Genomic DNA, 27,530 nt, shown 5'->3' with positions numbered 1-27,530 from the left:
TGTGAGAAGACTCAGACAGTTGTCAGGTATAAAGCAATGTGAGATTCTAATTTCATGCTGAAAGGTGATGGATTTTTACATGTATATACAGGCCATCCGTTCACATTCCATTAAATAAATGTAGCAGGTGCACAGCTTTGTTGTAACTCAAAGAACAGAACCGTATAATGCTCAAGTCTTGTGCGTTTATATTGAAACTAATAAAGCTGTGCTTGTTCAAGCTGTCAGGTTTCCTCTGGGACTTCAGACCAAGGGGAGAAAGGGCAGCAAGGAATGCGCTGCGATAATGTCTTGTAGCAGGAGGGTTCACGGGCGAGTGTTACTTCATAGGAACCGTTTTCGTGTTGAGGGAGACTAGCGGAAACTCGGGTTACCGGCCAGAGTATACCGGAGCCTGCATTTACAAGCGGGGAAAGGGCGGAGGGGAGGCTGGGTAACCTAGCTGCTTCATGTATGTGTCGTATTAACGGGTTACCTGATGGAAGTTAGTGAATGACAAGCGTTTATTTCCATTCATGTAAACAGCAGCCAGATAGCTCATGGATCCCCTGGCAAACACTGACAGTAAGATGTGTTTCTTTCTTTTTGGATGTATTATGTGCTTCAGACACAATTGAAATGATTCTGTAATGAATGCATCACCAATCTGTCCTCCGTCATCATTAGGTCATGTGGACAGCTGTTTCTATGAAAGTAACTAAGCACGTGATTGGAACAGCTTTGTAGCTCTATAGCCAACCCTTACTGACCCTCAGGGTTTTCATGAAGGCTAGTAAAGTATATATGTATAATGGGTAAGTTTTATTTTGGGCTAATTAATAATAATTGCTGTTTTAGATACCAGATCAGCAATTTAAAATTGGAGACCCATGAGTTCTACATGCATCAGACTAGTCCTTCCCAAATGTAGATGGGCAATATGAAGGGTGCATAAAAATCATTCATTTACTTGCCTTTTTTTTTTTTAAGGGGTTCCACTTATCAAGGTTTGTAAACTTTGTAAAGGTGTTCATTTCAAATGATTGCTCTTTTAAAAACAATGGCTTATTTGACAATTAGCAATGGACTGTTTGAGCGTTTTCCTATAGTTTTATTTTATCAATAAAGTAATCCAAAAATAAAAATGCTGTTTTCCTTTAAAATTGTGTTTCAGTGTGGTTGTACATGCTTTGCGTGCTTATAACAAGCTAGTTCAAAATACAGTAAATTAATTTTTTTTTCTGTGTACCTCCTGACTTCGCTACACGATGATTGTGGATACATTTTCTATTTTGTGATTGCTCTATTCTACAGAAACACATTTGTTACATTTTAGTTCATGGAAATAATTTTGCTTAGCAGTGAGTGGGATACGTTACTCTTTTGGGTAGGCTGCAAGGCTTTTTAGTCTGCAGCGAATGGCACATGAAAATTCCACGGTGTGGAGACTGAGAATGTTAGGTAGAACGTATGCTAACTTCATGTAAGAAATGTACGTGAATAGTAAACACCGAAAGGTACCTGCTGAAAGGTACCTGCTTTTAGCACTATGCCTCATAGAATTGGGCTACAATTACACATCTACACATTCCTTCAGCAGTGTGTCTATAAAATGTTCTGCCCAGTAGCCATTTCTGGCCTACAACTGAGAAAAAGTAGCAGTGTTGCTCTATGCATAAGGGTATATTCACTAATGTGATAGTTTCCTAGACAGTTGAACATTTCACTGAATTGATATCACCTTATAGCACAAACTCCAGTGAGATTCTGCTGCATGTATAACATGATGTGTAACAATAGCAAAGAGTTGAAACACACATACTCACTTATACATGCACCGACGCATACACATTCATGCTCGTGCACTTATACATACACAACCATTTTCACACAAAAATATATCCACATCCATGCTCACGCAAACATACATCCAAATTCTTGCTTAAAAACATTACACATACATGCTTACAAATTTACGCATACATACACATACATGATCTCACACACATAAAGCCTTACACACAAACACTTGGACTACTCCCTCCTGCACCCCCTTACCTCACTGGCATCAACTTTATCATGGATTTCTTACGAGCTGCTTTGCGTTTAACTGGGGGGGGGTTCTGTAATCTCATGTTATGTGACACCACTGCCTCTCTGGGGTGGTCCAAGTTAGACTGATCCTTTGTGAACATTTTTGGACCACTCTGGGGGCAATTGTGGACACCCCCACACCCAAGTACACTACTGAATAAATTGAGAACCTTAAAACTAAAGTTAAAATAAATATTTAAATGAAATAATAAATGGGATTGGTGCAGTTTTATCATATAAAACAGTGGGGTGGCTCAGAACAGAAAGCACAATATAGAACCTCTAACATGTTTTCATATTTGATAGACAGCTTTTCAATTATGTAAATATTGAATAATGTGCAGAATCCACAAGATATTTTCAACACAAAGATCCCATATGATACCCATTACTTCTGACTTTTGGGGTCAATTGTTTTTAGGCATACAAGTGAGGATTTATCAAAATACTTCAGAATGACAATGAACTAACACTGTAGAATGCCCTTAGTTGAGGTTGTGTTGGCGTCAATGAGATTTGAACTTTCTTTGAATGAATGAACAATTGATCAAAGTGAGTTTTTCTTTTGATTGACACATACCCGACAACTAACCTTGGACTTTATTTTGAAAAGCCAGGGTTCCAGCTGCAAGTCGATACTGCCAAGTAAAACCAATGCGATTCATTTAAAATTGTATGTATCTGTCTGTGAGATGTGAACTCTGTGTTTAGTGTATAGAGGTTGTCTGGCATGATACATTCATTGTATGACAACAGTGAGAAACATCTAATGTTTTCTTCGTTTTGTGTTTAGTTTCTACAGGTCTTTTGCAGAGGAAACAAAAGCTGACAAATGTTGCAATTGGGTTAATTTTTCTGCTCAGTGGCGTTGAATACGGTCAGTACTCACGGCCCTTGTATATTTACCACATGCAGGGGCGTAACTAGAAGCCTCAGGGCCCCGGTGCGAGAATCTGTTAAGGGCCCCCCCAGCCCAATCTACCCCCTTCTCATACCATCTACTCCCCTCTCACACCATCTACTCCCCTCTCACACCATCTACCCCCCTCTCACACCATCTACCCCCCTCTCACACCATCTACCCCCCTCTCACACCATCTACCCCCCTCTCACACCATCTACCCCCCTCTCACACCATCTACCCCCCCTCTTACACCATCTACCCCCTCTCCCCCCTTCTCTGGCTATCTACCCCCTCCCTACCCCCCATTCTCACTATCTACCTTCTCCCTACCCCCCATCTCACTATCTACCCTCTCCCTACCCCCATCTCACTATCTACCCTCTCCCTACCCCCCCTTCTCACTACCTACCCTCTTCCTACCCCTTCTCACTACCTACCCTCTCCCTACCCCCCTTTCTCACTACCCCCCTTCTCACTATCTACCCTCTCCTTACCCCTGCATTGTATGCGTAAAAAAAAAGGTAATGTTGAAAATCATTTTAGTGTTTTCCAAATACTAGCCTGCAGCATTGCTGATTCTTATAGGTGAAGTTTTTATTTATTGCATACTTCCTAATTGTACTTATTTTTAAGTGGCTGTCCCCGTTTGGCTCAAATCACTCTGTCCCTACCTGTGTGTTCTACCACTTTAAAAGTCAAACTAATGTGTCTACAAACAGCTGAAAATGTGTTTCTCAATAACTTTATGCATGATAAGTATCTATAATTATCTTCTTGCCTTACTCAAATGTGTAACAATCATAATTGATGGTTCTTTCAATGATGATATATTGGCCAGGCCCTGCTGCAGAACGGCATTCCCAAACCATGACACTGCCACCAGAATGCTTGGCCATTGGTATGAGGCTCATAATGTGAAAATAATTATTTGCTGTGGCCCATATTGTCCACAAAAGGCTGTTCCAGAGTATCCATGTTCTTAGAAAAAAGTGGTTTTCTATCCTGCACCTCTGCCTCAAATCCAGTGTGTGGCTGGTGTCATTTTGCTGAAGTCATAAACACACACTATAAGAACCTAAAAGCCTGTAGATCCTTGGATGTGATTCATGGTTCCATTGTGCCTCAGGATTCAGTCCTCGCCCAAACCTTTACCATCAATTTGATTGCAAGAGCTATTATTAGTCCAAACCAGGCCTTATTGTTTATCACATTCTTCAAGCACCTCACCCTAACATTATCCATTATTAGAGGGCTGATTTTTCCCACACTCATGCCAAACAAGTAAAACAAGTTTCTTCCTCCTTCCTTTATATTTTCCCGGCGTATAGTGGCAGTACCGTTGGGTTTGCTCTCTTCCCCGGGACAAACACTAAAAAAGATAGAAGGGGTTAAGCTCCACCCCCCCTTACCCTATAACTGCACATACCGGCGACCAGCAGTCAGTTCTTTTTTGTCCCGCAGGGACGAGCACTGGGGATTCTGCTCCATTCTTCTGCCTCAGCAGCTTGGATCCAGATCGGCCGGCACACGGGTTGTGTCCGGTGAAAGGGGGTTCCTGCAAGTCCGTTCGCTCCCCGGGTGGGAGCTCGGCTGATCTTTGCAGCACCGCGTTACAGAGTGAATCTGTAGCGGTGATTTGTTTCAAGCAGGGGAGGAGCATGCGCAGTACGGTGGAACGCACGCCCGGGTGGCTATGCGTTCCACTGATGATCCGGCCGTGCTACAGCGCATGCGCGGCTTGGATCATCCGATTTTGGCGCCAAATTCAAAATTGGCTGCCTATTTTATGCTGTGCAAACCTGTCTGACCACAAGAGTGTGTGTCAGGACAGGTTTCCGTGTTGTCTGAACCCCCCACACGGTTTTTGGTGATCTTTTTGATACGCCAAAAAATATGTTAACCTTCATCTCCAGAGAAGGATAAAGTGCCTTCGGCTCCTCCCTGAAAGGCTTCATGCATGTCTAAACAGTTGGCTTGCCTTGAATGTACCTACTCTCCCAAACGGCTACAGGAGGAGATGTGCCGGCAGTGTTTAGCAGATATCCGGGCAAAAGAGAAACAGAAGGATATGCTGTCCTTTCTATCCTGGTTCCAGGATAATTTGTCTCAAACATTTCAAGCATTTAAGGAGGCTGCCAAACCAAGGGTGCACGACAATCGAAGTTCATCCACATCAGAGTTGTCGTCTGGGGAATGTTCGCGTTCATCTATGGATGTGTCCAGTTCTGAAGGTTCAGAGTCGGAATCCGGTTTTCCTTCGCAAAAACTGGGGAAATTTGTTACAGGAGTAAACCAGATATGGTTGAATCCAGAAGCTAAGAAAAAGGGTTTTCCAATTTTGCCTCACCTAATGGAATTTGCACAGCGTGAGGGGAAACATCCAAGTGATGTGTGCTTGTTTCTAGACACTTTTAAACATATTTTCAAGCTTTAAGATGACATCATGTGGGGAGAGCTTCCTAAGGGTGATGTCCAGATTGCTCAGTTGTCTAAGAAAACTACGTTGCCGATCGGAGAGGTTTCCGGCCTAAAAGATACCATGGACATAGGAGCAGAGACCGCTAATAGCAGAATCTTCCAAGGTCATCAAAGCAAAGCAACATCAGCTGGAGCAGCAGTAGCGAGAGCTCAAGGCTTATGGCTCCAGAAATTGGAAGCCACATTCTGGAGGATGCAGATAAGGATCTTTTTCACAACTTTTGGAGAATTTGAAGCTTTGTAATGAATTCTTGATGTCTAGCCTACATGGAACCGCAGGTATCCCTATTATAGGCAGAGATATTCCACGGCAGCGTGATCCTCACCGTAGGATAGATCTTTCTTTCAGAAACATAAAGATTCCAGATTTTTCCCTTAACAGCTAGACAAGATAGGGCAAGACGGTTCTGTCAAAGTGGGAGGTCGCCTTCAGACTACCAGCCATGGATCCGTCAGATTATATCAGAAGGCTACACCATAAAATTTTGCAGGTCTCCATGCAATTGTTTCCTAGTATCCTCTTACCCAGCGTTGAACAAGTATGCAGCGTTTATTATAGCAGCATCTACACTCCTCGAGCAGGGAGTTATAGAAAACGTTTCAAAGATACAGGTTCCTGGTCCCATAGCCGGGGCACTCTTCATCCTGTACCGGATCTGAAGTCCATCAACAAATATATTCCATATCAACACTTCCGTGTGGAAACCATCTCTTCGGTTACTCAAATGATTCAGAGAGAAGATTATGGGGCTTCCATAGACCTACAGGACGCTTACCTGCAGGTTCCAATAGCAGTAGAGTCAAGGAGATTTCTGAGATTTGCAGTGAAGACAAGCAAAGGTTTACATCATTTTCGGTTCAAGGCGCTACCCTTCGGCCTATCAATTGCTCCAAGAGTCTTCACCAAGATTCTCCGTTGGCGGCAGAACTGAGATTGAGGGGAATAGCTGTGGTTCCATATCTGGACGACTGGCTGATAAAAGCTTCATCCGCTGCACAACTTTTAACAGCTCTTCAAGTGATGATCACTCTTCTCAATGAACACGGCTGGCTTCTGAATGTAGCCAATTCACGCTTAACCCGACCACAGAGATCAAGTTTCTGGGGTTTCAGGTAAACTCAAGATCTCTACGCCTCTATCTTCCAATAGTCAAGGCCATACGCATTCGGCTAAGTGTCGCCGAGCTACAAGCGTATCCTCTCTGCTCTATCAGAAGGGTAATGAGCAGCTTGGGAGTTATGACTTCCACCATGCCGGCGATAGCCTGGGCACAGGCAAGAATGAGGCCTCTGCTATGGCACGTTCTGTCACACTGGTCCGGGACCGACGAGGATCTAGACAAGTACATTCTGATATCTCAGGTTGTACTTCAACGACTAGAGTGGTGGAAGGTCAAAAGAAATTTGACAAGCGGACTGTCCTTCCAGCCTAAGCAGTGGCTGATAGTTACCATGGACGCATCCCAGACTGGTTGGGGAGCTCATTTCCAATTTCACACAGCACAAGGGAAGTGGTCAGTGCAGGAAGCGAGTCAATCGACAAACTTCAGGGAACTAAATGCCGTCTTCAAGGCTTAAGTACTCTTCAAGCCGTGGATATTGAGCATCCCAGTGAAGATTCAATCCGACAACGCCACAACGCTAGCCTATATTAACAGACAAGGAGGTATGAGAGTAACCAGTCTCCAAAGTTTATGCACAAAAATCATGCTATGGGCACATGAAAATCTAGAAGCTATCTCGGCGGTCCACATCAGAAGTCAGAACAATGTACTGGCAGAAACAGATGTTCTCAAGCAGATTGGTCCCTTCATCCGCCTATTTTTCAAGGGTTGATGGCAATAGTAGACCTGCCGGAAGTGGATCTCATGGCGACAAGACTGAATCGGAAAGTCCCTCTTTTTTGCCTCTCTATACAGAATGGTTTTCCCTCCTTTTTTTGGGATGGTCTGGAGATCAAGTGGCGATTCAACCTGGCATACATCTTTCCTCCGGTGTCTATGATTCCTCGAGTCTTGCTCAAAGTCAAGATGGACAAGAAAAGAGTACTGGCAGTTATCCCGTTCTGGCCAAACCGGAGCTGGTTTTCCCACCTTTGCCAGCTTTCGGTAACATATGGGGACCTTCCGTTGTCCGCAGACGTTTTGGAGACAAAGGGAATTCCACTCCACATCCTTCAAATGTTCAGATTGACGGCTTGGTTGCTGCAAGGCTGATCATGAAATATCAAGGTATAGACCCAGTTATGACTACTCTCCTCTTGGGGTCAGTAAATCTCTCTACATCAAGATTTTATCTAGGAACCTGGAGGAAATTTCTTGAATGGTGTCAGTCTCAAGGCCTGCAGTCTTCTCCTCCACCCATTCCGGTCATTCTGCGTGTTTTACATGTGGGATTTAAAGCGGGCCTCAAGGTTGCATCATTTAAAAGGGCAGATGTCTGCTGTTCGTCATTTTCTGCTACTCAATCTGGCGTCGGATCATTTCATTCGGAGATTTTTTGTTTTTAAGGCCATCACGATTAGAGACCTCCTGTTACATCGCTTTTTCCACCGTGAGATCTTACCGTTCTACTCAAGGCTCTATGCTCGACTCCGTTTGAGCTTCTCCAAAAGGTTTCACTTATATTCCTCTCCCTGAAGACAGCATTTTTAGTAGCTGTCACATCGGTACGACGGATTGAGGAACTCCAGGCTCTCTCAGCCTCAAAAGGTTTTTTCTCATCTTTCATCAGGACGACGTACTTATGTATCCTAGGCCGTCATTCCTGCCTAAAGTCTTATCTCAAGCTACTATTAGCCAACCTGTAGTCCTGCCAACGTTTTCTCCAAACCCGATGACACCAGAAGAAAGTGACTGGCACTGTCTAGATGTTAAGAGAGCTCTTACCATATACTTGGGGCGTACCGCTTCCATTTCGCTCATCTGCCCATCTGTTCCTTTAGTTCCATGTAAGATCTTCAGGTCAAGCTGTATCTAAATCTACCCTGGCCAGATGGCTTCCATGCCATCCGGCTGGCATATGACTCCTGTGGTGCGACTATTCCTCCTCCGATTAAGGCTCACTCCACACGATCCTTCTGTCTCTTGGGCCTCCAGGTCTTCAGTCTCTCCGGAGAAGATTTGTGAAGCAGCAGCGTGATCCTCATGGAACACTTTCATTAAACATTGCAGACTGGACATTTCCTCTGCTTCGGCAGCTGAGTTTGGACGTCAAGTCCTGCACGCTGTTCAGATCTAACTCCCTCCCTTTTTGGGGGGGATCTTGCTATATCCCAACGGTACTGCCACTATACGCCGGGAAAAACAGTAATTTTACTCACCGTAAATTCTCTTTTCCCAAGTATAGTGGCAGTACAGGTTTCCCTCCCTAATTTCGTTATAAGATAATGTTTTTCCATCCTTTGGTCCTCTTGTTATTAACTGACTGCTGGTCGCCGGTATGTGCAGTTATAGGGTAAGGGGGGGGTGGAGCTTAACCCCTTCTATCTTTTTTAGTGTTTGTCCCGGGGAAGAGAGCAAACCCAACGGTACTGCCACTATACTTGGGAAAAGAGAATTTACGGTGAGTAAAATTACTGTTTTTGCTACAACCCACAAAATAATCTGGCAAGTATTTGGTGTGGAGCAATATGCAACAATGCAGAAAACAAGACAGGGACCAATTCATTTTTTCACATACAGTTGTAACTGTGTTCTACAAAAATGAAAAAATATAAACAATATTTTGTTAGCTTATGTTTCTTGATGTATTATAACTAGTCCCTGATGAAGTCAACATATGACGAAACGCGTTGGACTTAGTTTCTTAAAACATTAAGCATTTTTAATGGGCTATTTTAAATAAAGAGCTTTTGGAAGATACCCTGCCTGCCTATCATCCGTTTGTATCCAGCAGATGAGCGGTTTTTAAAACTTTGAGGTGGTTTTAAAAAGTTCCAGTAAATCTTCAGGATTCCTAAGATACAGGCTATCTTGAAGGCGCAGTTCCTACTATAATCTTGTGAGTGTGGCACAACTAGTGGGGGCTGTTTTAAACCTTTTAAACGTTATTGCACCATTTTTGGTTTTTATTCTTTTTACAGAGTATTTTTAAAGCTGTATCCCCAGAATTTGTTCTGTTTTATCCATTTTTTCACATGCCTATTCTAACCTTTATAATGGTGAAATACAAAGTGCCATTGTGTTTTATGTTCTCATTTATTTCTTGTATCTGCTATGAAATGTATCAAGAAATATAGCTACCTTATGTCATTTCAGCATTTACATTAGCAAACTTTGCCCTTTTAAAAGCTTTCATGCCTTTTTTATTTGTGTGACAAGAGGGTCAGCTCTGTGCCCTTGTCAGCCTTGAGTAAAAACATATGAGCAGTCATGGATCATAAAGTTTGCTTCCTACATCATCAGTGACAGAAATCATTAGGAACATGTGCTTTCATCTCTTTTTATTGGTCTCATTGTTGAATTCAGTGAAATAGCTTTTCAGACCCAACTCCATTATTTCCAAAAAAAATTATATAATCTGCAATGTAATATAATCTGAATGAAATGCCCAATATGATGCTGAGAAAGAAAACAAGCCTTGGAGATAAGACTTCAGTTATTATTTCAAATATCTTAGTTATTTTTAGTGTAGACCATATTTAGAAAGATCCATTTGGGTGCTGTGTACTTAATTATGAGTGGAGTGTGCCATTTGTTTCAATTGCTTATGTTTTAGAACTTTGCCCCATATTTTTCCTCAGGAATCTAGCTTATGGTGTGAATGTTTTGTTCAGCTTGATTGCTTCATTGATTGCTTCACCTTCTGCGCCAGTATGTCTTATGTACATTCATAGTATTGTTAATTTTGCATAGCATTAATTTTAATGTTTATTTGTAATCAGCTATGTCATTTTATTCTTCCACTGGGAAGTTATATCATGACCCCCCCCCCATTTTGGTGCCTGTTCTTGTGTAATATGACATTTAAATGCTCTGTGTAAAAAAAAAAAAAAAAAAAAAATTATACAAAATGGGACTTGAAAGGCTTGAACATTCAATAGGACTAGGAATTCTGTTTCTAATGTTACAGAAGTGTTAATGTTGAGCAGACATGTGTATCTTTCAATGAATTCTCCTTCAGTTTGACATTTTGGTTTAGCACAGTTGCACTGCATGTAGGTAATATCTTTGTTATTGCCCCTACAGCTGTGATTCTGCCCACTGTCTGGTTATATTTGCAATCTCTGAATGCGCAGCCTTTCTTCTTGGGTCTTGTTCTCTCGGCTTTCAGTCTCACCGAGCTCCTGGCTGGTCCTTTGTTTGGATATTGGTCAGACCGCACCGGACAGACCAAAAGTGTCATCCTACTGAGTAACTGCTTTGAGATTGCAGGTAATTCTAGGAAGCGGGTTTTCCCAATACTTCTTTGGTAGCATTGCATGGAACTGTGGCAGGCACACTCACAGTACCTCCTATGGTATTATTTAGGTTGACCTACAGCATTAATAATTATGGGTGTAACTTCCACTTTCAAAATTTTGTATATTAAAATGTTTATCCAGTGCAACATATCTAAGATAAATGTGTTACCTGGAATATTTAACAGCCTTATCCGCATGCTATTCATGCAGCATTCAAGTTTTATTAGCACTTTGTTTGCATTGTGTTATACCAAACAAAGTATTTCTATATAACCATTCAGCTTATGCCATTTGTAAATCATCCATTGTGTCTGTTGTATCACAACTTTTGTTTTTCTCTTTATAGGGAATTTTATGTACTTTGTTGGAATCTCTAAGTGGTTTCTCCTCTCTAGCCGCTTAGTAGCAGGTAACCTTGACTAGATGATGACTAGCACATTATTAAAACTGGGTTTCCATAAAACTCTCTGTTCTTAATGCCGAGACTGACTTTTATGTACATTTACCAAGGGCCAAAAAACACTTAAGATATATACTTTACTTTCTGTCTGAAACTTTTTGAAACTTTTTTTTTTGCGCATTCTTTTTTCTTCTTCTTGCTTTTGGTAGTTTTGGAATATTTTTGCATTTCTCTTATTATTTTTATTACAGTAGTTTCATTACTGTTTAACTCCCATTTACAATTGAATCTGTTTTTTTGTTTAACCTTTATGTTTGGGCAGGATGGTAAATATTTGTATGTCATTGGCATTACTTGAGTAGGGTTTACTTCTGGTAGATAATTATGATGTGTCCTCCTCAGGAGTTGGAGCAGGTGCAGGTGCTTCTATATTTGGATATTTGACTCGTACGTCCAGCTATGAAGATCGCGCACCAGTGTTTGCGATGGCTATGGCATGCCGACAAGTAGGGCTTTTGATAGGTAAGTGTCTATATGGACTTTTTTGCTCTTCTGTGTTCTTCTGTGCACCATGATAAGTTAAAAAAACCAAAAATCAATCTTCACTGCACTTTAAGTTCCTCTAATTTCCACCATGGCTGTTCAATAATACTTCATTAATTGTATTAACTGAAGGTTCTCAGTCTGACAAGTCCCATCCACACCATGCCCATCTGTTAGGGTTACCTTGCCAATGATTCTTCAGTTGCATAGTTATGTATATATGGAAGTATTGCTGCATGTTTCTAGATTGGAACTGACTGCCTATTACTGTTACAAGAGTGTGTGTATGAATGATTCACATGCTTCCTCTCTACTTCCTGTGGTGTAATCTGTTCATTCCACCTGTTAGGAAAAGTACCTACCTAAGCGGTGGGCACTCTTGTTGGAGACAGCCAGCATGTCCCATGGAGACTTGCTCCATCAAACCTTGTGCCCCTGTTACCTTCCCCCTTTTACCCTTGGCTATTCTATTTGTTTATGTATATTATATTTTTATTTGGTTCTGAACCCTGGCTTGGCTTGACCTGCTTCCTGTTGTCTCTCCATACTATCGCCCCTAGCATCCCTACTACTGTAAAGGATTCCTTGCCCTCCGCTTCCTCTGCTATTTTGCATTGGACCCCCACATTCTAGCCTTGGTCTAGGTATGCCCATAACACTGTCTTTAGCTTGCACAGATTCCATGTCATATTTCTTATTTCTTATTTCACATCATCCATATTATGTTTGCATTTTCTCTTTTTGCTCTGTGCCATCGTAACTGCCCCTTATTTCCCTATTTTAATTATCCCTCCACATTATACATTTTGTACTTTCCTTTAATTCAGCGTATATATTTTCTTTCTTGCATATCACCCATCATCTGTGTGTATTGGTACAATGGAAGTACAGCTAGAATATTCTGCTTTAAGATTAAGGAAGGGTTAGTCATTCGCAGATTGTTATTACCATATATACCAACACCTTATACGCTGTGGTATGACTGGCAGCGAGTACAGATATATTGTAAAATGCAAGTACAGAAGCTTGTAGTTTCAAGGAGCCAATCTGTGACAGAAAATTTTGGACCATGAAGGAAGGGAGAAGCTGCTACAGCAGTACTACAACTTCTAGGTCAGATGGGAATGCATAGTCAGAGTGCTTTAATATTCATGCTTGTATAGTGGGGTAGTGTCATGCCTCACCTCTGCAAGAGAGTCCCTCGATGACCAGCTGCCTCCACCTACCCAGTCTTTATGCAGACTGATTCTAGGCCTCCTCTTGGTGTGCGGCTTCTTCCGTACCTGCCTCTCCCTGCCTGCGTGTACCTGCGTGACTTCAATGCACCTTTTTTTTTTTGACCCCTGGTAATTTCCTGCTGTTTTTTTTCTGTTTTGAAACACCTTCATTTTTGTGCATGCCCTTTATTTGTGTAGCTTTGTGTGTGGTTCCTGTTGTTCCTTGTATGCTCCACAGTACCAGAACAGTCTTGTTCCAGTGACTTTGATTCTGTCTTCTGATTTGACTTAATTCTTGCGATACTGCTACATAGGCCCAGCTTGCTCCAGTGATTCCAGAACACCATGTTCCTCAGTACTAGAACCATTCTAGTCCCGTATGTTCCTTCATATTTCTGGGTCCGCACACTGCTGTCATCTTCCTATCTCTGTCCCCCAAGGTTCAGTCCTTGGCCCTCTGCTGTTCTCTCTTTATACTTCATCTCTTGGCAAACTCATCAACTCATTTGGCCTCCAGTATCATCTATATGCAGATGATACCCAAATCTACCTGTCTTCTCCTGATCTCTCTCCATCTCTCATGTCCCGTATTACAATTGCTTGTCCGCTATTTCTTCATGGATGTCACAGCGCTACCTGAAACTTAAACTTTCTAAAACTGAACTCATTATCTTCCCTCCCTCCATCTCCACTCCACTACCTGAATTCTCTATCACCATTAACAACACGACTATCTCTCCTACTAACCAGGCCCGATGCCTTGGGGTCATCCTTGACTCAAACCTCTCCTTCATCCCTCACATTTAGTCCCTCGCCAGATCCTGCCGCTTGCACCTAAAAAACATCTCTCGTATCCGCCCATTACTAACCCAAGATTCCAGAAAAACTCATTCATTCACTTATCATTTCCCATCTCCACTGTCTCGCTCTCTCCTCTACAGTCTATCCTAAATGCCGCTGCTAGGCTTATCTTCCTTGCACGACGCTCCTCTTCTGCTTCTGTGAAACCCTTCACTGGCTCCCAATTACCTTTAGAATTAAATTTAAAATCCTGGTACTGACATATAAGTCCATCCATAATACTGTTCCTCCATGCATTTCTGACCTCATTAACAAATACTCTCCAACTCGAGCCCTGCGTTCTTCCCATGGGCTAAGGCTCTCCCCCTCACTTATCACCTCTTCCTTTTCCCGTCTACAAGATTTCACTCGAGCTGCCCCATATCTCTGGAATCTACTCCCAAGGAACCTTCAGCATTCACCCTCCCTCCCAACATTCAAGAAACATCTAAAAACGCACTTCTTCAGAGAAGCCGTACCATCTTAGTTGCTAGAACTTCCTTGTCATTGATATCACCACACTACCTCTCATCCTTTCTCTGTGCCTTATGTTTGTCACCCCATTCCCTCTAGATTGTAAGCTTGCAAGCAGGGCTCTCTCCACCGAATGTATCGGTTTGTCTTAGTCTGTCAATTCTTGTCTTGTCATATCCCTTGAATTTATGTATTGTATTAAGCGCTGCGTAAACTGTTGGCGTTATATAAATAAAAGATAATAATAATAATAATAACCTAGGCTCCAGTTACTTCAGTAACCATTACAGGATGTCATGGACACTAAACTGTGTAATACTGTAGAGTGACCATGTAGATTAATTATATCCTTAATAAAAGATTTACAATGCAAACTCCAGCCTTATCTTACCTTGTTAAAGTAGGTAAACATAAGAAATTTGAGGTTTTAGTTATATACACTGGCAAAACGTGTCTAGACACGCAAACAATTTCATGCCAACCCCTCCTATAGGGCACGTTTGATACTTAATATCTCATAAATGTACCATGACGCTGCCATCAAAACCTCCGTAGCAATCTGCAAGCAGACAAAGAGGCACCAATATCCTCAAATATAAGCATAAACTGTCAGAAAGCTGTTGGGATATGCTTAGCTTTGTTACATGTGCAAATGATGTGTATTTATATGGTGAAACTTACAGCTTTTGCAACCCTTAGCTCGCCTGAAACTTGGCAGTCAATCAGAATTGCCAAACTAGATACATGACCTAAATTGACAAGACTTTTAATTATAATGGAGCCATGAGCAAGCCTTTGTTTATGTCAGTCATGTGTTTCCACCAGCCCTTCAATCTAAGACATCCCTTCCATTGTTTTTTTGCCTGTCTTTTTTCCCCCCTCTCCTCCTTGCTGCTCAATACCTCTCCTAAGGTCAGTCATAATGTAAGCGGTCTGAATATTGCAGCTGAACCACAATGACCCAACACTTTCTAAGTCAGGCTGTGGCTGTTCCATAGCAAACGGACAAATGCCCTGGACCCCTTTGAAGATCTTTTGCTATGTCGTAAAGATGGGCTTCCAAATGGAGTTGTATACATATTGTGGTACAAGACAGATAGCAAGTTATTAAAAAAATCAGTCCTAACTAGTGTCAAAGTATTATCCCAAAGCTTTCATGAAACCTTTAAATCTACAAGAGGTGATGCCAGCAGGAACTTCAGCACTAAGTCCTACAAGCCATCTGCCTGTGACATAGCAAAAAGTTAGGGCAGGCTCCCTCTTCTTAAAAATGTCTTTTATATGAACTCAGTTTAAATATGGCAAAAATTTACTGCTCAGAAAACACAATTTTTTTTTCTTTTTTTTCTACAAGGAAGGATAGAAAATAACAGGACCAAATGTTAGTTATCGTAACTCAATACCTAACCTATTATTGCGCTGCTCGAATAACTCCTGTGTCAAGCTTTCAACTGTGATCTGCCCTAATAACAATGTGTCAGGCTTTCAAGAGGGCTCTGCTCTAATAACTTACTGACAAGTATACAACTGTGCCCTGCTCTCTGCTTTCCTAACATAAATCTTTCTTATAGCTCAGCTGCAATCCTCCAAAGAACTTCTCTGGTAGTAAAAACAGGATAAGGTTCAAGTGAAACCTTGTAATGTACAGAGGGGGCATTTATGTACATATGTTAATGGATTTTAGCTATCTGCTGATGGCAACATGCTATGCAGAATTGCTTTAAGTCATGCTTTAACCACTTTATGACCAGGGCTATTCTAAACCTTAACAATAAGAGTATTTGGCATTCTTACCATGTTTCTATGCAGCCGTAATTTAGCTTTTTTCTAATTTAGTGTACCTGCACATATTATATTGTTTTCTTTAGGACAAGTCGGGCTTTCTTTTCATGCTATATGAATACATGTAACCTGTAATTTATTGCATATAAGACATCAGGCATCCAATCTGACACATCTAAAGCAACACACTTATATAGTAATTTGGCAACCACATTGTATGCATAGGCATACCTGGGAACTTCCCAGGGCTCTCCCTCTTCTATGGGAGCCGCTTTACAAATGGGTGGGACTAGCCCAAGATTGAGTTAAATGGGTTGGGAATGGGAAGGGAATTGGGCAGGGAGTGAGCATGGTTAAACTTTACTCTACGGCCCTGGAGAAAGAGGAGCAAGACCCAGATACCCCAGGTCATACCCAGAAAGTTCTAAGGTATGTGTACATGATTTCCTTCTACAAGTTGCACATTACCGTTTTCATGTACACTATCACAAGTAGAAGCGAAAGGAGCCCTACAACAATATGTTTCTGAAAAGCAGAAAAGAGTATTTTACTGGGGTCATATTGCCACTTTCCATGCAGCCATTTCACTCTCTTCAGTCTCAGCAACACAAACGTTATTCATACACAGAAGTATTGTTGTGGATTTTTTTTACACGGAGCAAAAAACTACCAATGCAACTACCAAGGAGAAACCCGTATTTTTTTTATATTTTTGTATAATTTGTACTTAGCACATCCCCCAAGTACAACAATATCCCATATTTATAGGTTTGACACTTATACAGGGTCAAAAGTGATAATACCACTTTGTGGTACAAACCCTGGTCATAAAAGGGTTAGGTTTTTTAAAAAATATAATGAAAATATACTTTTTTTTCATGATTTACCAATCCCACCCACTAGATTTTTTATATGATTATATTAAGGGTTATTCTGCGCCACCCTATACTCAAGTTACATACAACTTGTCACTGGAAAACAAGATACATTGATTATTTTTATGCTAATTAAATGTTTTCAGGTGACAAGTCCAGATTCCTTTGTACTAGGGTATGGGGTATATGACAATCACCTAATGTCAGGAGCATTATAGACTTTCAGGGGAGAACACACACCTTGATTATGACCGGATTCTCTAACGTAGATGTTTCTGTGTTGTTTCAGGTCCTGCATTCAATGTATTCCTAAGGTACTGTGATTTCCAACTTGGGCCTTTTCATGTGAACAAATTTTCAGCTCCTGGTGTAAGTACCTCACTTATGCCACAATGCAGTCTGAAATATATTCTGCAGATGACCTTTATATTACTGATATGGGTTTAAAGTGGATTGATCACCTATGTTATTTATGAAATAAAAATGAATATGCACATATTAAACATCTTACATTCAGTATGTACCGTGGAGAAAAGGAATCTTAAATTCCTCTTTTAAAGATGGTCAGTATTATCCTTCTCCATTAAGTTACCTGTCCTTTATTGGCAAGTCGATATGTAAGTCTGAGATGAGGAGAAGGGAGATAACTTCAATAAGGATTCATCAATGCCATTTCTTCCATAGGCTTCCCTTAGGTATCTTTTCACACCACTGTATCATTTTAAACAAAATATCTCGAAAACAATTTCACTAAGTTTTATGAATGAATTTAGTTATGCTAAAACCTGTGTTGGTGACAGTTTCTCTTAGATACAAGTGTTTAGTTACTAATAAAAAATAAATAAAAAAGCACTGAAAGCTTGTGTGGGTCATAAAATATGTTTACAATGTATATATCTTCCCTGTCAGCCTAATAAAAATGAGGACTAAAGACTTAATTTTCCAGATATGTAATAGAAGTCTTCTACTCATTTAACATAAAAAAAATCCCATGCCTGGATTAATACATCTTTAATTTTAGATGTATACCAGAAATTAATTTCTCCGTTCTGCCATGGGTTCACGTTTACACAGTGCTGTGTTTCAGAGACATAGCTTTCACAAACTAAACCCTGAGTGAGGTACCGGATGGAGTTTTGCCATTAATTACCGTATTTGCTCGATTATAAGACGACCCCGATTATAAGACGACCTCCCAAAATCAAAATATTAATTTAGGAAAAAAACAAAAAGCCTGAATATAAGACTACCCTATAGGGAAAAAGTTTTACCAGTAAATATTAATTAATGTAAATTATTTTCATGTTTAATAAAAGCTATGATTGAGAAAAATATATTTTTTAAATTTCCTTTTATTTGCCAACCTGCCCCCCCCAGTTATGCCACTCTGCCCCCAGAAATGCTTTATACCCCCCTATTTGCCACTCTGCCCCATGATATGCCTTATACCCCTGTATGCCACTCTGGCATATAGGGGGTTAAAAGGCATATCATGGGGCTGAGTGGCATATAGGGGGGTATAAAGCATTTCTGGAGGTATATAGGCATATCATGGGGCTGAGTGGCATATAGGGGGTTAAAATGCATTTCTGGAGGTCCAGAAATGCATTTTAACCCCCTATATGCCACTCAGCCCCATGATATGCCTTTTAACCCAGCATGTACTGGCTGCCTTGGCTTGATAGGAGTGTGATTGCTGTTAGCAGTTTGATATATATATATATATATATCAAACTGCTAACAGCAATCACACTCCTATCAAGCCAAGGCAGCCAGTACATGCTGGAACCTGGGGATGATAGCAGTGGGATTACAGCCTCCATATGCCATGCTACAACCCCCACCCCCCTTACACATCCATGCTATCACACACACACTCACACTCATTCACAAACATTTAAATACTCATTCATTCCCTTAATCACACACACTTCACACATACTCAAAAACCCTCCCCCACCCCCTCACCTGAACTGCAGATCTCCCACTCGCAGACTTCTGCAGGGGACCGGCTGTAGCAACTTCTCTGGCCCCGCCCTCAGAGGAAGGAGGGGGGAGATAGAGTTCTGTGAGGACGCTGCAAGCTTCCTGCCCTGCTTCTAACAGAAGAGACGCTGCTCGCGACCGGTAAGCAGCATGGCGCCAGCATTTTTTTGGGGTCTGATTAGAAGACGACCCCGATTATAAGACGAGGGGTATTTTTCAGAGCATTTGCTCTGGAAAAAACCTCGTCTTATAATCGAGCAAATACGGTACAAGACACATGACCTCTAGACTATAGCCTTTTTTGACCTTTTTGTCTCCAGATGTGTCTGTACATTTCAAGGTAGGCACATCTTAATTCAATGCTTCTGCTTCTTGATCTTAATCTGCTCTGTATCCACAAGAAATACGCAATGGATAGTAAAAAGACATTTTAAAATTGTACATAAACAGTGGTAAATGTCCAGACATCTGACCTTCACTGATTGTTTCGTGTGGAAGTGAAGGAAGCCTATGTCTTAGCTGTTCTCTCTCATGTTTCTGTGGGAAACACTTTGCTTAACTTGACACCCCAATCTTCTGTGGACACTGCAAAAGCGGGACATTGCTATGTTTGTTACTGTGATCAGCAACAAGAGGCGATAATTGAATAAAACTGAAGTCCTTTCACAATACAAAAAATTTAATTGATTATTTCATGTTTTTCAATATGAAGACAATTCTGTTGTTTTTTTTTTCTTTGTATTTGAGGCTGTACGCCACCCAGTAGCAGAAACAGGACAAACTTTCTGTTATAGTGATTCTGGTTGAAATTGGAAAACATTTCACCAGAATCACTAGGACCTGGCGAATCTCAAATATTGGACTAATTCAAACCTCAAATCAGGGCAATTTTATTAATAAAATCAAATCCTGGATCTAATCTGTAAATTGGATATTAAAAAAATAAATTAGATCAGTCAGATATAAGATCAGAAACAAAAGAGCTCCCACCTTGCTTTGGATTCCAAAATGCAAGCCCCCTCTTGGACTTTGGGTTGCAGGCCGTAGCCCCCGAGCTCCCACCGGTCAGTAGCTGATAGAAAACCGGGATATGACTCCACTCAAACAAAAATGAACCGCTGGGCAACTAGAGGCTTATGCAAAAAACGTCCATTTATTTTCAACAATAGGTGCCCTGCCCCGGTGGAAAGAAATCACTCCTTACCGTATATATGGATCTCACCCGTCACCTCCTCCCGACATACTCCTATAATATAATATATATTACACACACTACCGTTGAAAAGTTTGGGGTCACTTAGAAATGTCCTAGTTTTTGAAAGAAAAGACAATTTTGCCCATTAGAATAACATAAAATGGACCAGAAATACCATCTGTTAGTGTTGTAAATGGAAAAGACTGGATTTTAATGGAATTTCTTCATAGGTGTACAGAGGCCCGTTATCAGCAACCATCACTCCTGTGTTCCGATGGCACATTGTGTTAGCTAATCCAAGTTGAAGTTTAAAAAGCTAATTGATTATTAGAAATCTGTGTTTATACACCACACCTACCAGGACATTACAAAGAAAATCATTTTCTGTTTTTACAATACCACAGTACTGCTTATTTGGGATTTGTTTTATATGCACCTAGTTCAAATTCTGCGGGCGGCTGTTCTGGATGGCTATATGTAACAGCCATGATAGCTGATAGTGTTACACAAACATCTGTATTAAAAGCCGCCATTAGCTCTGTATTTGAAGTTTTAGTTAAACTCTAGCCTTGTTGTTAGTATTAAGGTCTGAAATGTGAATCTTTTTATTCTTCCAGATCTTTATGTGTGCTCTTTGGACTCTGATGCAGCTGATAGTGCTTTTCATGTTTTACGATCTCCCAGTGAAACCCCCAGAACCGCTCAATGAAGAAAATGAACCTCTCCTGAAACAGACAGAAATTCCAACTCAGGGACCGAGTCCTTCATACGGCACAATCAACAGCAGCCTTGAACCACCAAGCGACAACGTTGACTTCTCCAATACTCCAAATGATCATCATTTCTCTCAGAATATCTCAAATAATACAGAAAATGAAAAATCAGTTGGAAAATTGCACAGTGTACAGACAGTAAAGGGTGAGAAGGCTGAGTATGTGTGGATTGTACACACCCTGTTGCCAAATGCCATTCACATGCATTTCTTCCTTGGGGGTAGTGACGACGAAATGATATTGGTGTTACTTTTATATAACAAGAAGCTCCCATTTTTATAGATGATGGTATATTAAAGATTAAAGATGGTGTCTTTAACAGTATTGTATTGCTTATTTAGTTTAAATAGTTTAATGTTAGTTTGATGAGATTTACATTTTCTGTTTTAATTTAGGGTTAAGTTAGGTGTGTTTTTGTTTTGTTTTGCGGAAGCTATTTCATAAAAGAGAGATGGTAGATAAGTCACTGTATTGAAAGTTCTTCTCCTGTGGCATGTTCTCCATCTCAGGATAGCAGTATCTGTTTTTTTTGGTTTTTTTTGCGGCATTCTTTCTTTTTTTGGCTGTGGGGCTTTATAGTAGTGTACAGTCTGAGAACTTTAATATTAGTTTTTTTCCCAAATACAAATAAAATCAAATGTAAAAAACGAAATCTTTAAGTTGTGGGATGGATAAGTATAGCTATACATTTCAGTTGTTACAACACTAAATATCTGCATACCTAACAATTGTGTATGCATCACAGATTATATTTATAACTAGGCGATATAACCGGTATAGTTTGGTAGTTTGTACCAGACATTTTTACAGTTAAAAATGTTATCACTGTATTCGGTTTCAAATTTCACTCCCGCCTCTGAAATGCATTGTTCCCCAGAAAACTGAGGTGTTTTAGGTGTGAATGAGAATAGTTTTTCTGTCTATATTGAGGAATGCTGTCCTAGCTTCTTTGGTTTGCCAGTGTATTGAGAGATCTATACTGTTATTTTTAAGAAAATATTTTAAAGACATTGGTTTCAAGAGCCTTATAGTAATGAAGCGCTTGAGAATGTCATCCAAGATGTTAAGGTGTAGTAGTGTTTTTGGTATTTGTGACTGATCTAGTATGTCTTTGTAGAAGAGAGTCCTAAGAACATTCCTTGCAGGTTAACCTTTATTCCTATTTTTATTTTTTTTTTTGCTTTCAGGGCTTCTGCGTGAAGAAATAATAGTCTTACTGACAGCACAGTTTGTAACTTTCTTTAATCAAACAGCGCTGGAGGTGAGTATATTAGATTCCAGACCTCAAAGTTCAATGGTAAATTGTGTGAGTGCTTTAATAATATTCTATGATGTTAATTCTTTCAGACTCTGGTCACCCCTCTCGCTCAGGCATACCTGGGTTTTCAAGATCTACAGAACTCTTTGCTTTATTTCCTATGTGGAATTGAGGTATGTGTTGGAAAACCATTGCAAGTACATTAAAAGTGCATGTCATGGAGTGGCAAACGTAAATTTACATCCACAGTCCCCATAAATAAAAATGAATTCTTCTGATTCATACATAGGACAGTGCCAGATCTCTGTGTGTTGTGTATAGTTCTGGAGACCCCATCTTCAGAAGGATATCGACATTTTGAAGAGAATTCATAAATTAATTTCTGTAATTACTCAATAGAAAAAACTTAATGAGTATAGTAAAATATAAGTTAGATTGTATCATTGTGTTAAAATAAATTTTCTAACTAGTCTTTTTCCCAAGAAGGGGAATAATCAATAATTGTCCCTTTCAACTAAGTCCAACAACTTTGAGGATGAAATGCTGCCTAATATATCCCACCCACTGGCAATCTTGTTGTCATGGCACCTGTCAGTGGGTGAGATATATTAGGTAGAATGTGAACATTTCATCCTCAAAGTTGATGTGTTAGAAGCAGGAAAAATGGGCAAGTGGAAGGATCTGAGTTTCTTTGACAAGGACCAAATTGTGATGGCTAGGTGACTGGGTCATAGCATTTCCAAAACTGCAGCTCCTGTGGGGTATTCCCGATCTACAGTGGTCCAAGGAAGGAAAATCCTGGTCATGAGCAGCGAAGGCTCATTGATGCACATGGGGAGAGAAGGCTGGCCCGTGTGGTCAAATCCAACAGACAAGCTACTGTAGCTCAGATTGCTGAAAAAGTTTATCCTGGTTCTGATAGAAAGGTGTCAGAACACACAGCGCATTGCAGTTTGTTGCGTATGGGGCTTGTGCAGGCTGCAGACCAGTCAGTGTGCCCGTGCTGACCCCTGTCCACTGCTAAAGGTGTCCAAAACGGGCACATGACCATGAACTGGACAACAGAGCAATTGAAGAAGGTGGCCTAGTCTTTTACATCACGTGGATGTCCGGGTGCGTGTGCATTGCTTACGTGGAGAACACACGGCACCAGGATGCACTATGGGAAGAAGGCAGTTCTGAAGGCAAAACCCAGTACTACTGGGTGGCCAGTGAGTGAAATTATATATATATATATATATATATATATATATATATATATATATATATATATATATATATATATATATATAAAGTAGTTATAAGGTACCCTCTTGTTCTTGGTTGAAATCTGCTTTTACATGTTGCCAGTTGGTGTGCAATAGCAGATATCTTCTAAAGCACAATCGTGTGAGTTTCCATTAATTTTATTTTATGAATTTGTTATATTAGCAAACAAAAATGTAAGAAGAAACACAGATCAGACTTGAAAAAAATACTCCCCAAAATCAAGAATATGACAATGGAATTCAGAATGAGAATGAAGGATGCACTTTCAGAATTTGTTGAAGAAAAGTCCAAATATGACTTTGAGTTTCTGATTATTGCACCCAAAGCATGTAAGCAGAATCTGAAGATAATCTGTTCTGTATACACCTGCTATATTCATAGTGCAACCTGATATTACTCACTTGGCTCTGTCTCCTGGATTAACAGGTAGAGACAAGGGAGGTAATATTGTAGATTCAGTCAATCATTACCTACACATAAAAACTAAGCTGTGGACTTAGCGTCAAGTGTTGAGGTTTGAAATAATATTTTGTGTTAGGGTATGCAGAAGCCGTCGGCATAGTAAACCTGGTGTAAATGTTTGAGACTTGCCAAGTAAAAGTCGTTTATTTCAGCAGAAGACTAACCAGTACTGATGATAGTTGAAAGAGTGCTTGCAATTAATATAGTACTACATACATTTTGAGTGTTTCCCTTCTCCATTTGGAGTTTCAGCATTTGAGGGTTTTTGTTCCTGTTCTTATTTAACTGTTTTATGAATACTGCCTACACCTTTCACTTTTTATACATTTGTTATTTAAATCTCGAAACCTGTACTTTGAATATAAAGGCAGCATACACCATCTGACTTGTACTTTTAATACTTAGTAGTTTGTGCTATAAACCTCTGCTTGTAACGTGTTCATCCTGTAGGTTAGTTTGACTGTAGATTAGTGTATTTTATTTACCTCTGTTTTAAAGGGTAAATAAAACATCTAGTTTATATATATTTCTATTCATTTAGATGTTGATTGGATTCCTCCTTGTCCGCACACTCAGTCGTTGCAGCTCTGATCGTCTTCTTCTCGCATTTGGACTCTTTATCTCTAACATCTCCTGTATTTGGTGTCTAGTGTTCTTAGCAAAACCCAAAGGTTAGTCATACCTTTCACTCATACACTGTTTTCTTTCATGTTACAGTGTGATTTTCACAAGCTTCCTTTCGGGTACAATGCTGACAGATCAAATTCTTAGCCACCTTTCTGTCCTCTATACACTATACAATTCATTACTTCTTTTTTCCTCCATTCTCATACAGGAAGTTATGGACTTCTGTTGGGGGAGTTTGTGGTTGGGGTATTCTTACAAGTCCTTGGGCTGCCTTTCATATCAGTGTCCCAAGTGTCTCTGTTTTCCAAGCGGACAGCTGAGAGTACTCAGGGTGAGTTTGTCCAACTAGCCTAGAGGGTAGTTCACATGTTTTTGTGTATCCATCAAAACTCCATTCATTGCTTTTCTACACAACTCATGATTTCTTTGGTAGCATTCTGGTTGACATGTTCTTCTCATCAATGGTTTTGGTCCCCTCCAATGTATTATGAGCATCTTCAAGATGGTTATTGAGTGTTCAATGTGTGCTCTTATCCATGGGTACCTTCAGGTAGTGAAAGTTTGGGAAGTTACTAATTGGAGTGAACTATATTCACCTTTAAGATCTAATTTCAAAGAAAATACGGTGCTACAAATCCAACAATGTCTGGGGGGTGATCTCGTCTCCAACGAGCTGAGTTCATTAGAGGCAATATTATTCCCTGAAGTAGGAACCACCAAGCACTAAATTATTTTCAACTATACACCAGCTTTTCAACTAATACACCAGCTTTTAGTGCCTTTTCATCAGAACATTTACTGTAACTGCGACCTGATATTCCCATTTGATACACCCTGTGAAGGTTACCCGAGACACCGTGTCACATCACGCATTGCCCATTTAATGGCATGGGTCCAATCGTGTTGCATATGTGCAGAGCACTATTGGTTAGGATAGCTGTTGTGAATAGTCCACCATAATTGCTAACTATGATGTAGGGACTGTATGCACAGAGATCATGGTAGATTGAGACAAATACCTGGCTGTATTAAAATAGTTCTTGTTTTGAATGTAGTAAGGTGAATTGCAGTTACATTTTGTAAGTAATCAAAATATGTTTTGTCTTATTCCAGCTCAGTCTCTCGCAACGCAGTAATGTAATCAACCAGATCGTTTGTTAAGCAACCATAACTTAGTAGATCAGGTTTAGATAAATACAATACATTAATTTCTATGGCAGCTCTTCCTATGTGCCTACTTTTCTGTCACATGGCAATGAATGTTCCTGTCAAAAATCCGAATGAGATGTGCATTCAGCAGCACTCTAATATTGAGCTAAAAAAACTTGTTACATTAATTTGTAAGAAACTCACAAAGTAAAAGGAAGTTTAAGTCCAGGTGTCCCTTGTGTTCTGTTATACTATATGTATCCTTGTTAAATGTCACGTTGATTTTCAAGCAGGGACAATCCTTACATTTTTTACATAGTTGCATCTAAGGACTGAAATTGACTTCACTGCATTAAGCAATACTTATCCCATAACCCTATTTTCTGTTGCTAACACTGGATCTTCTGTGGATTTGTTCATTATTTGAAACCAGTTTCATTTAGTTATCTGCAGAAATGTAACCCCCTACTCAACTTATCTAGTTTTTGACCATTTTAATGTCTTTCTTAACCACCTAGAACAAATCGTATTCCAGGTCCACTGTTATTAAATAACATGTCTAGTGCATGTTTTATTTATTATATGTAAATGTGTAAGACATGATGTGAACAGCTGAACAGCTTTTAATCATTCAAGGCAACTAATCGCAAAAGAAAAAATTGACCAGTGTCCCTCTCTCTCAAATTTTTTTTTTCTTAATTTTAACAATTTCAGGATTCAACCATGGTGTGCGAAGAGCTGTAGGCGGTTTGGCCACAATCCTTGGGCCCTTGTGGGCAGCGGGTCTGATAGAAGAATTGTACATAATGCTTGGAGTCATGATGGGACTGCTTGTCCTACTCACAGTAAGAATGTCCTCATAGGGCATACTTGGCCAAATCTGCAGGACATCCCATAGGTTCCAATTATACAGTGGGCTTTACTAGTTAAACCACTTCATCCCATGTCATTAACAATGAATTATGTGGGACCTATCCAGCCCTTGCTCACCAGAGTTTCCCCTTATTTAGAATGTTGGTGAGATTCAACTCTTTTTACTCCATCCTTAGGCAGAAAGCACTGACATTGAACAGTTCTTAATTTTCTCCTGATTTTTATTTTGTTTGTCATGCAGATAATGTTCGGTGTATCCTACAGATACCTGATGGAACCTGTAATGCCAGAAATCCGAGGTCCATGAAGAGCACACGTTTGATATGTTATGCTGCCTAATTTTGCACTGCAGCCACATATTACTGTATCCTAGAACTTGAATTAGTTGTTTTAGGGGAGAGGCAGGATCCTTTTTAAGTTGCTGGTCAAGTGGTGTAAAACCCCACTGCCTTGCCTCTTCACACGACACACAAGAATCATTAACACTTAAGACATTTCTATGTGCAGACATTTTTTTTAATTAGAAATGAAATTACTTGACATTAACCCTCTTTACACAGAAGAGATATAAATGTCACATGCAGTGACACGGGAACCTATGTCCCTTTCTTTCAATACTTCCTTTAAATTGAATTTTATGTTCAAGTATATATGCACACAAAAAGAGGCTTCTGAGTTGAGGCTGAAAGTTTACATACATGTAGGCTAAAGACATTCTCAAGTTTTCACAACTCCACGCATTTCATGTTACCATACATTTTTGTTAGTCAATTAACCCCTTAAGAACCAGGCTGTTTTTTTTTTTTATTTTTACTTTTATCTTTTGTGACCAAGGCTGTTTTAATACTGTAGCGGAGCTCGTGTTTAGCTGTAATTTTCTCCTCACCCATTTAGTGTACGCACACAAGTTATGTATTGTTTTTTTTCAGGACAAGAAGGTCTTTCTAC

At 40.1% G+C, this 27,530-nt stretch overlaps 1 protein-coding gene across 1 annotated transcript; it reads left to right on the top strand.

Annotated features, from left to right (window-relative positions):
- The first annotated feature begins 365 nt into the window (after positions 1-365).
- Positions 366-27,118, top strand: LOC128483717 (major facilitator superfamily domain-containing protein 8-like). Its single transcript, XM_053459994.1, has 13 exons — positions 366-564; positions 2,867-2,950; positions 10,645-10,830; positions 11,206-11,268; positions 11,662-11,781; positions 17,280-17,359; positions 20,789-21,089; positions 22,132-22,205; positions 22,292-22,375; positions 24,475-24,604; positions 24,769-24,891; positions 26,424-26,554; positions 26,824-27,118. Exons 1-13 carry the CDS (start codon positions 540-542, stop codon positions 26,887-26,889), a joined length of 1,467 nt encoding a protein of 488 aa, XP_053315969.1. The 5' UTR covers positions 366-539; the 3' UTR covers positions 26,890-27,118.
- The last annotated feature ends 412 nt before the right edge of the window (positions 27,119-27,530 follow it).

The sequence above is a fragment of the Spea bombifrons genome, chromosome 3 (genome assembly GCF_027358695.1).
Source record: "Spea bombifrons isolate aSpeBom1 chromosome 3, aSpeBom1.2.pri, whole genome shotgun sequence".
NCBI lineage: Eukaryota > Metazoa > Chordata > Amphibia > Anura > Pelobatidae > Spea > Spea bombifrons.
The sequence above is the reverse complement of the archived record's forward strand: the minus strand, read 5'-3'. Positions and strand labels throughout refer to the sequence as shown.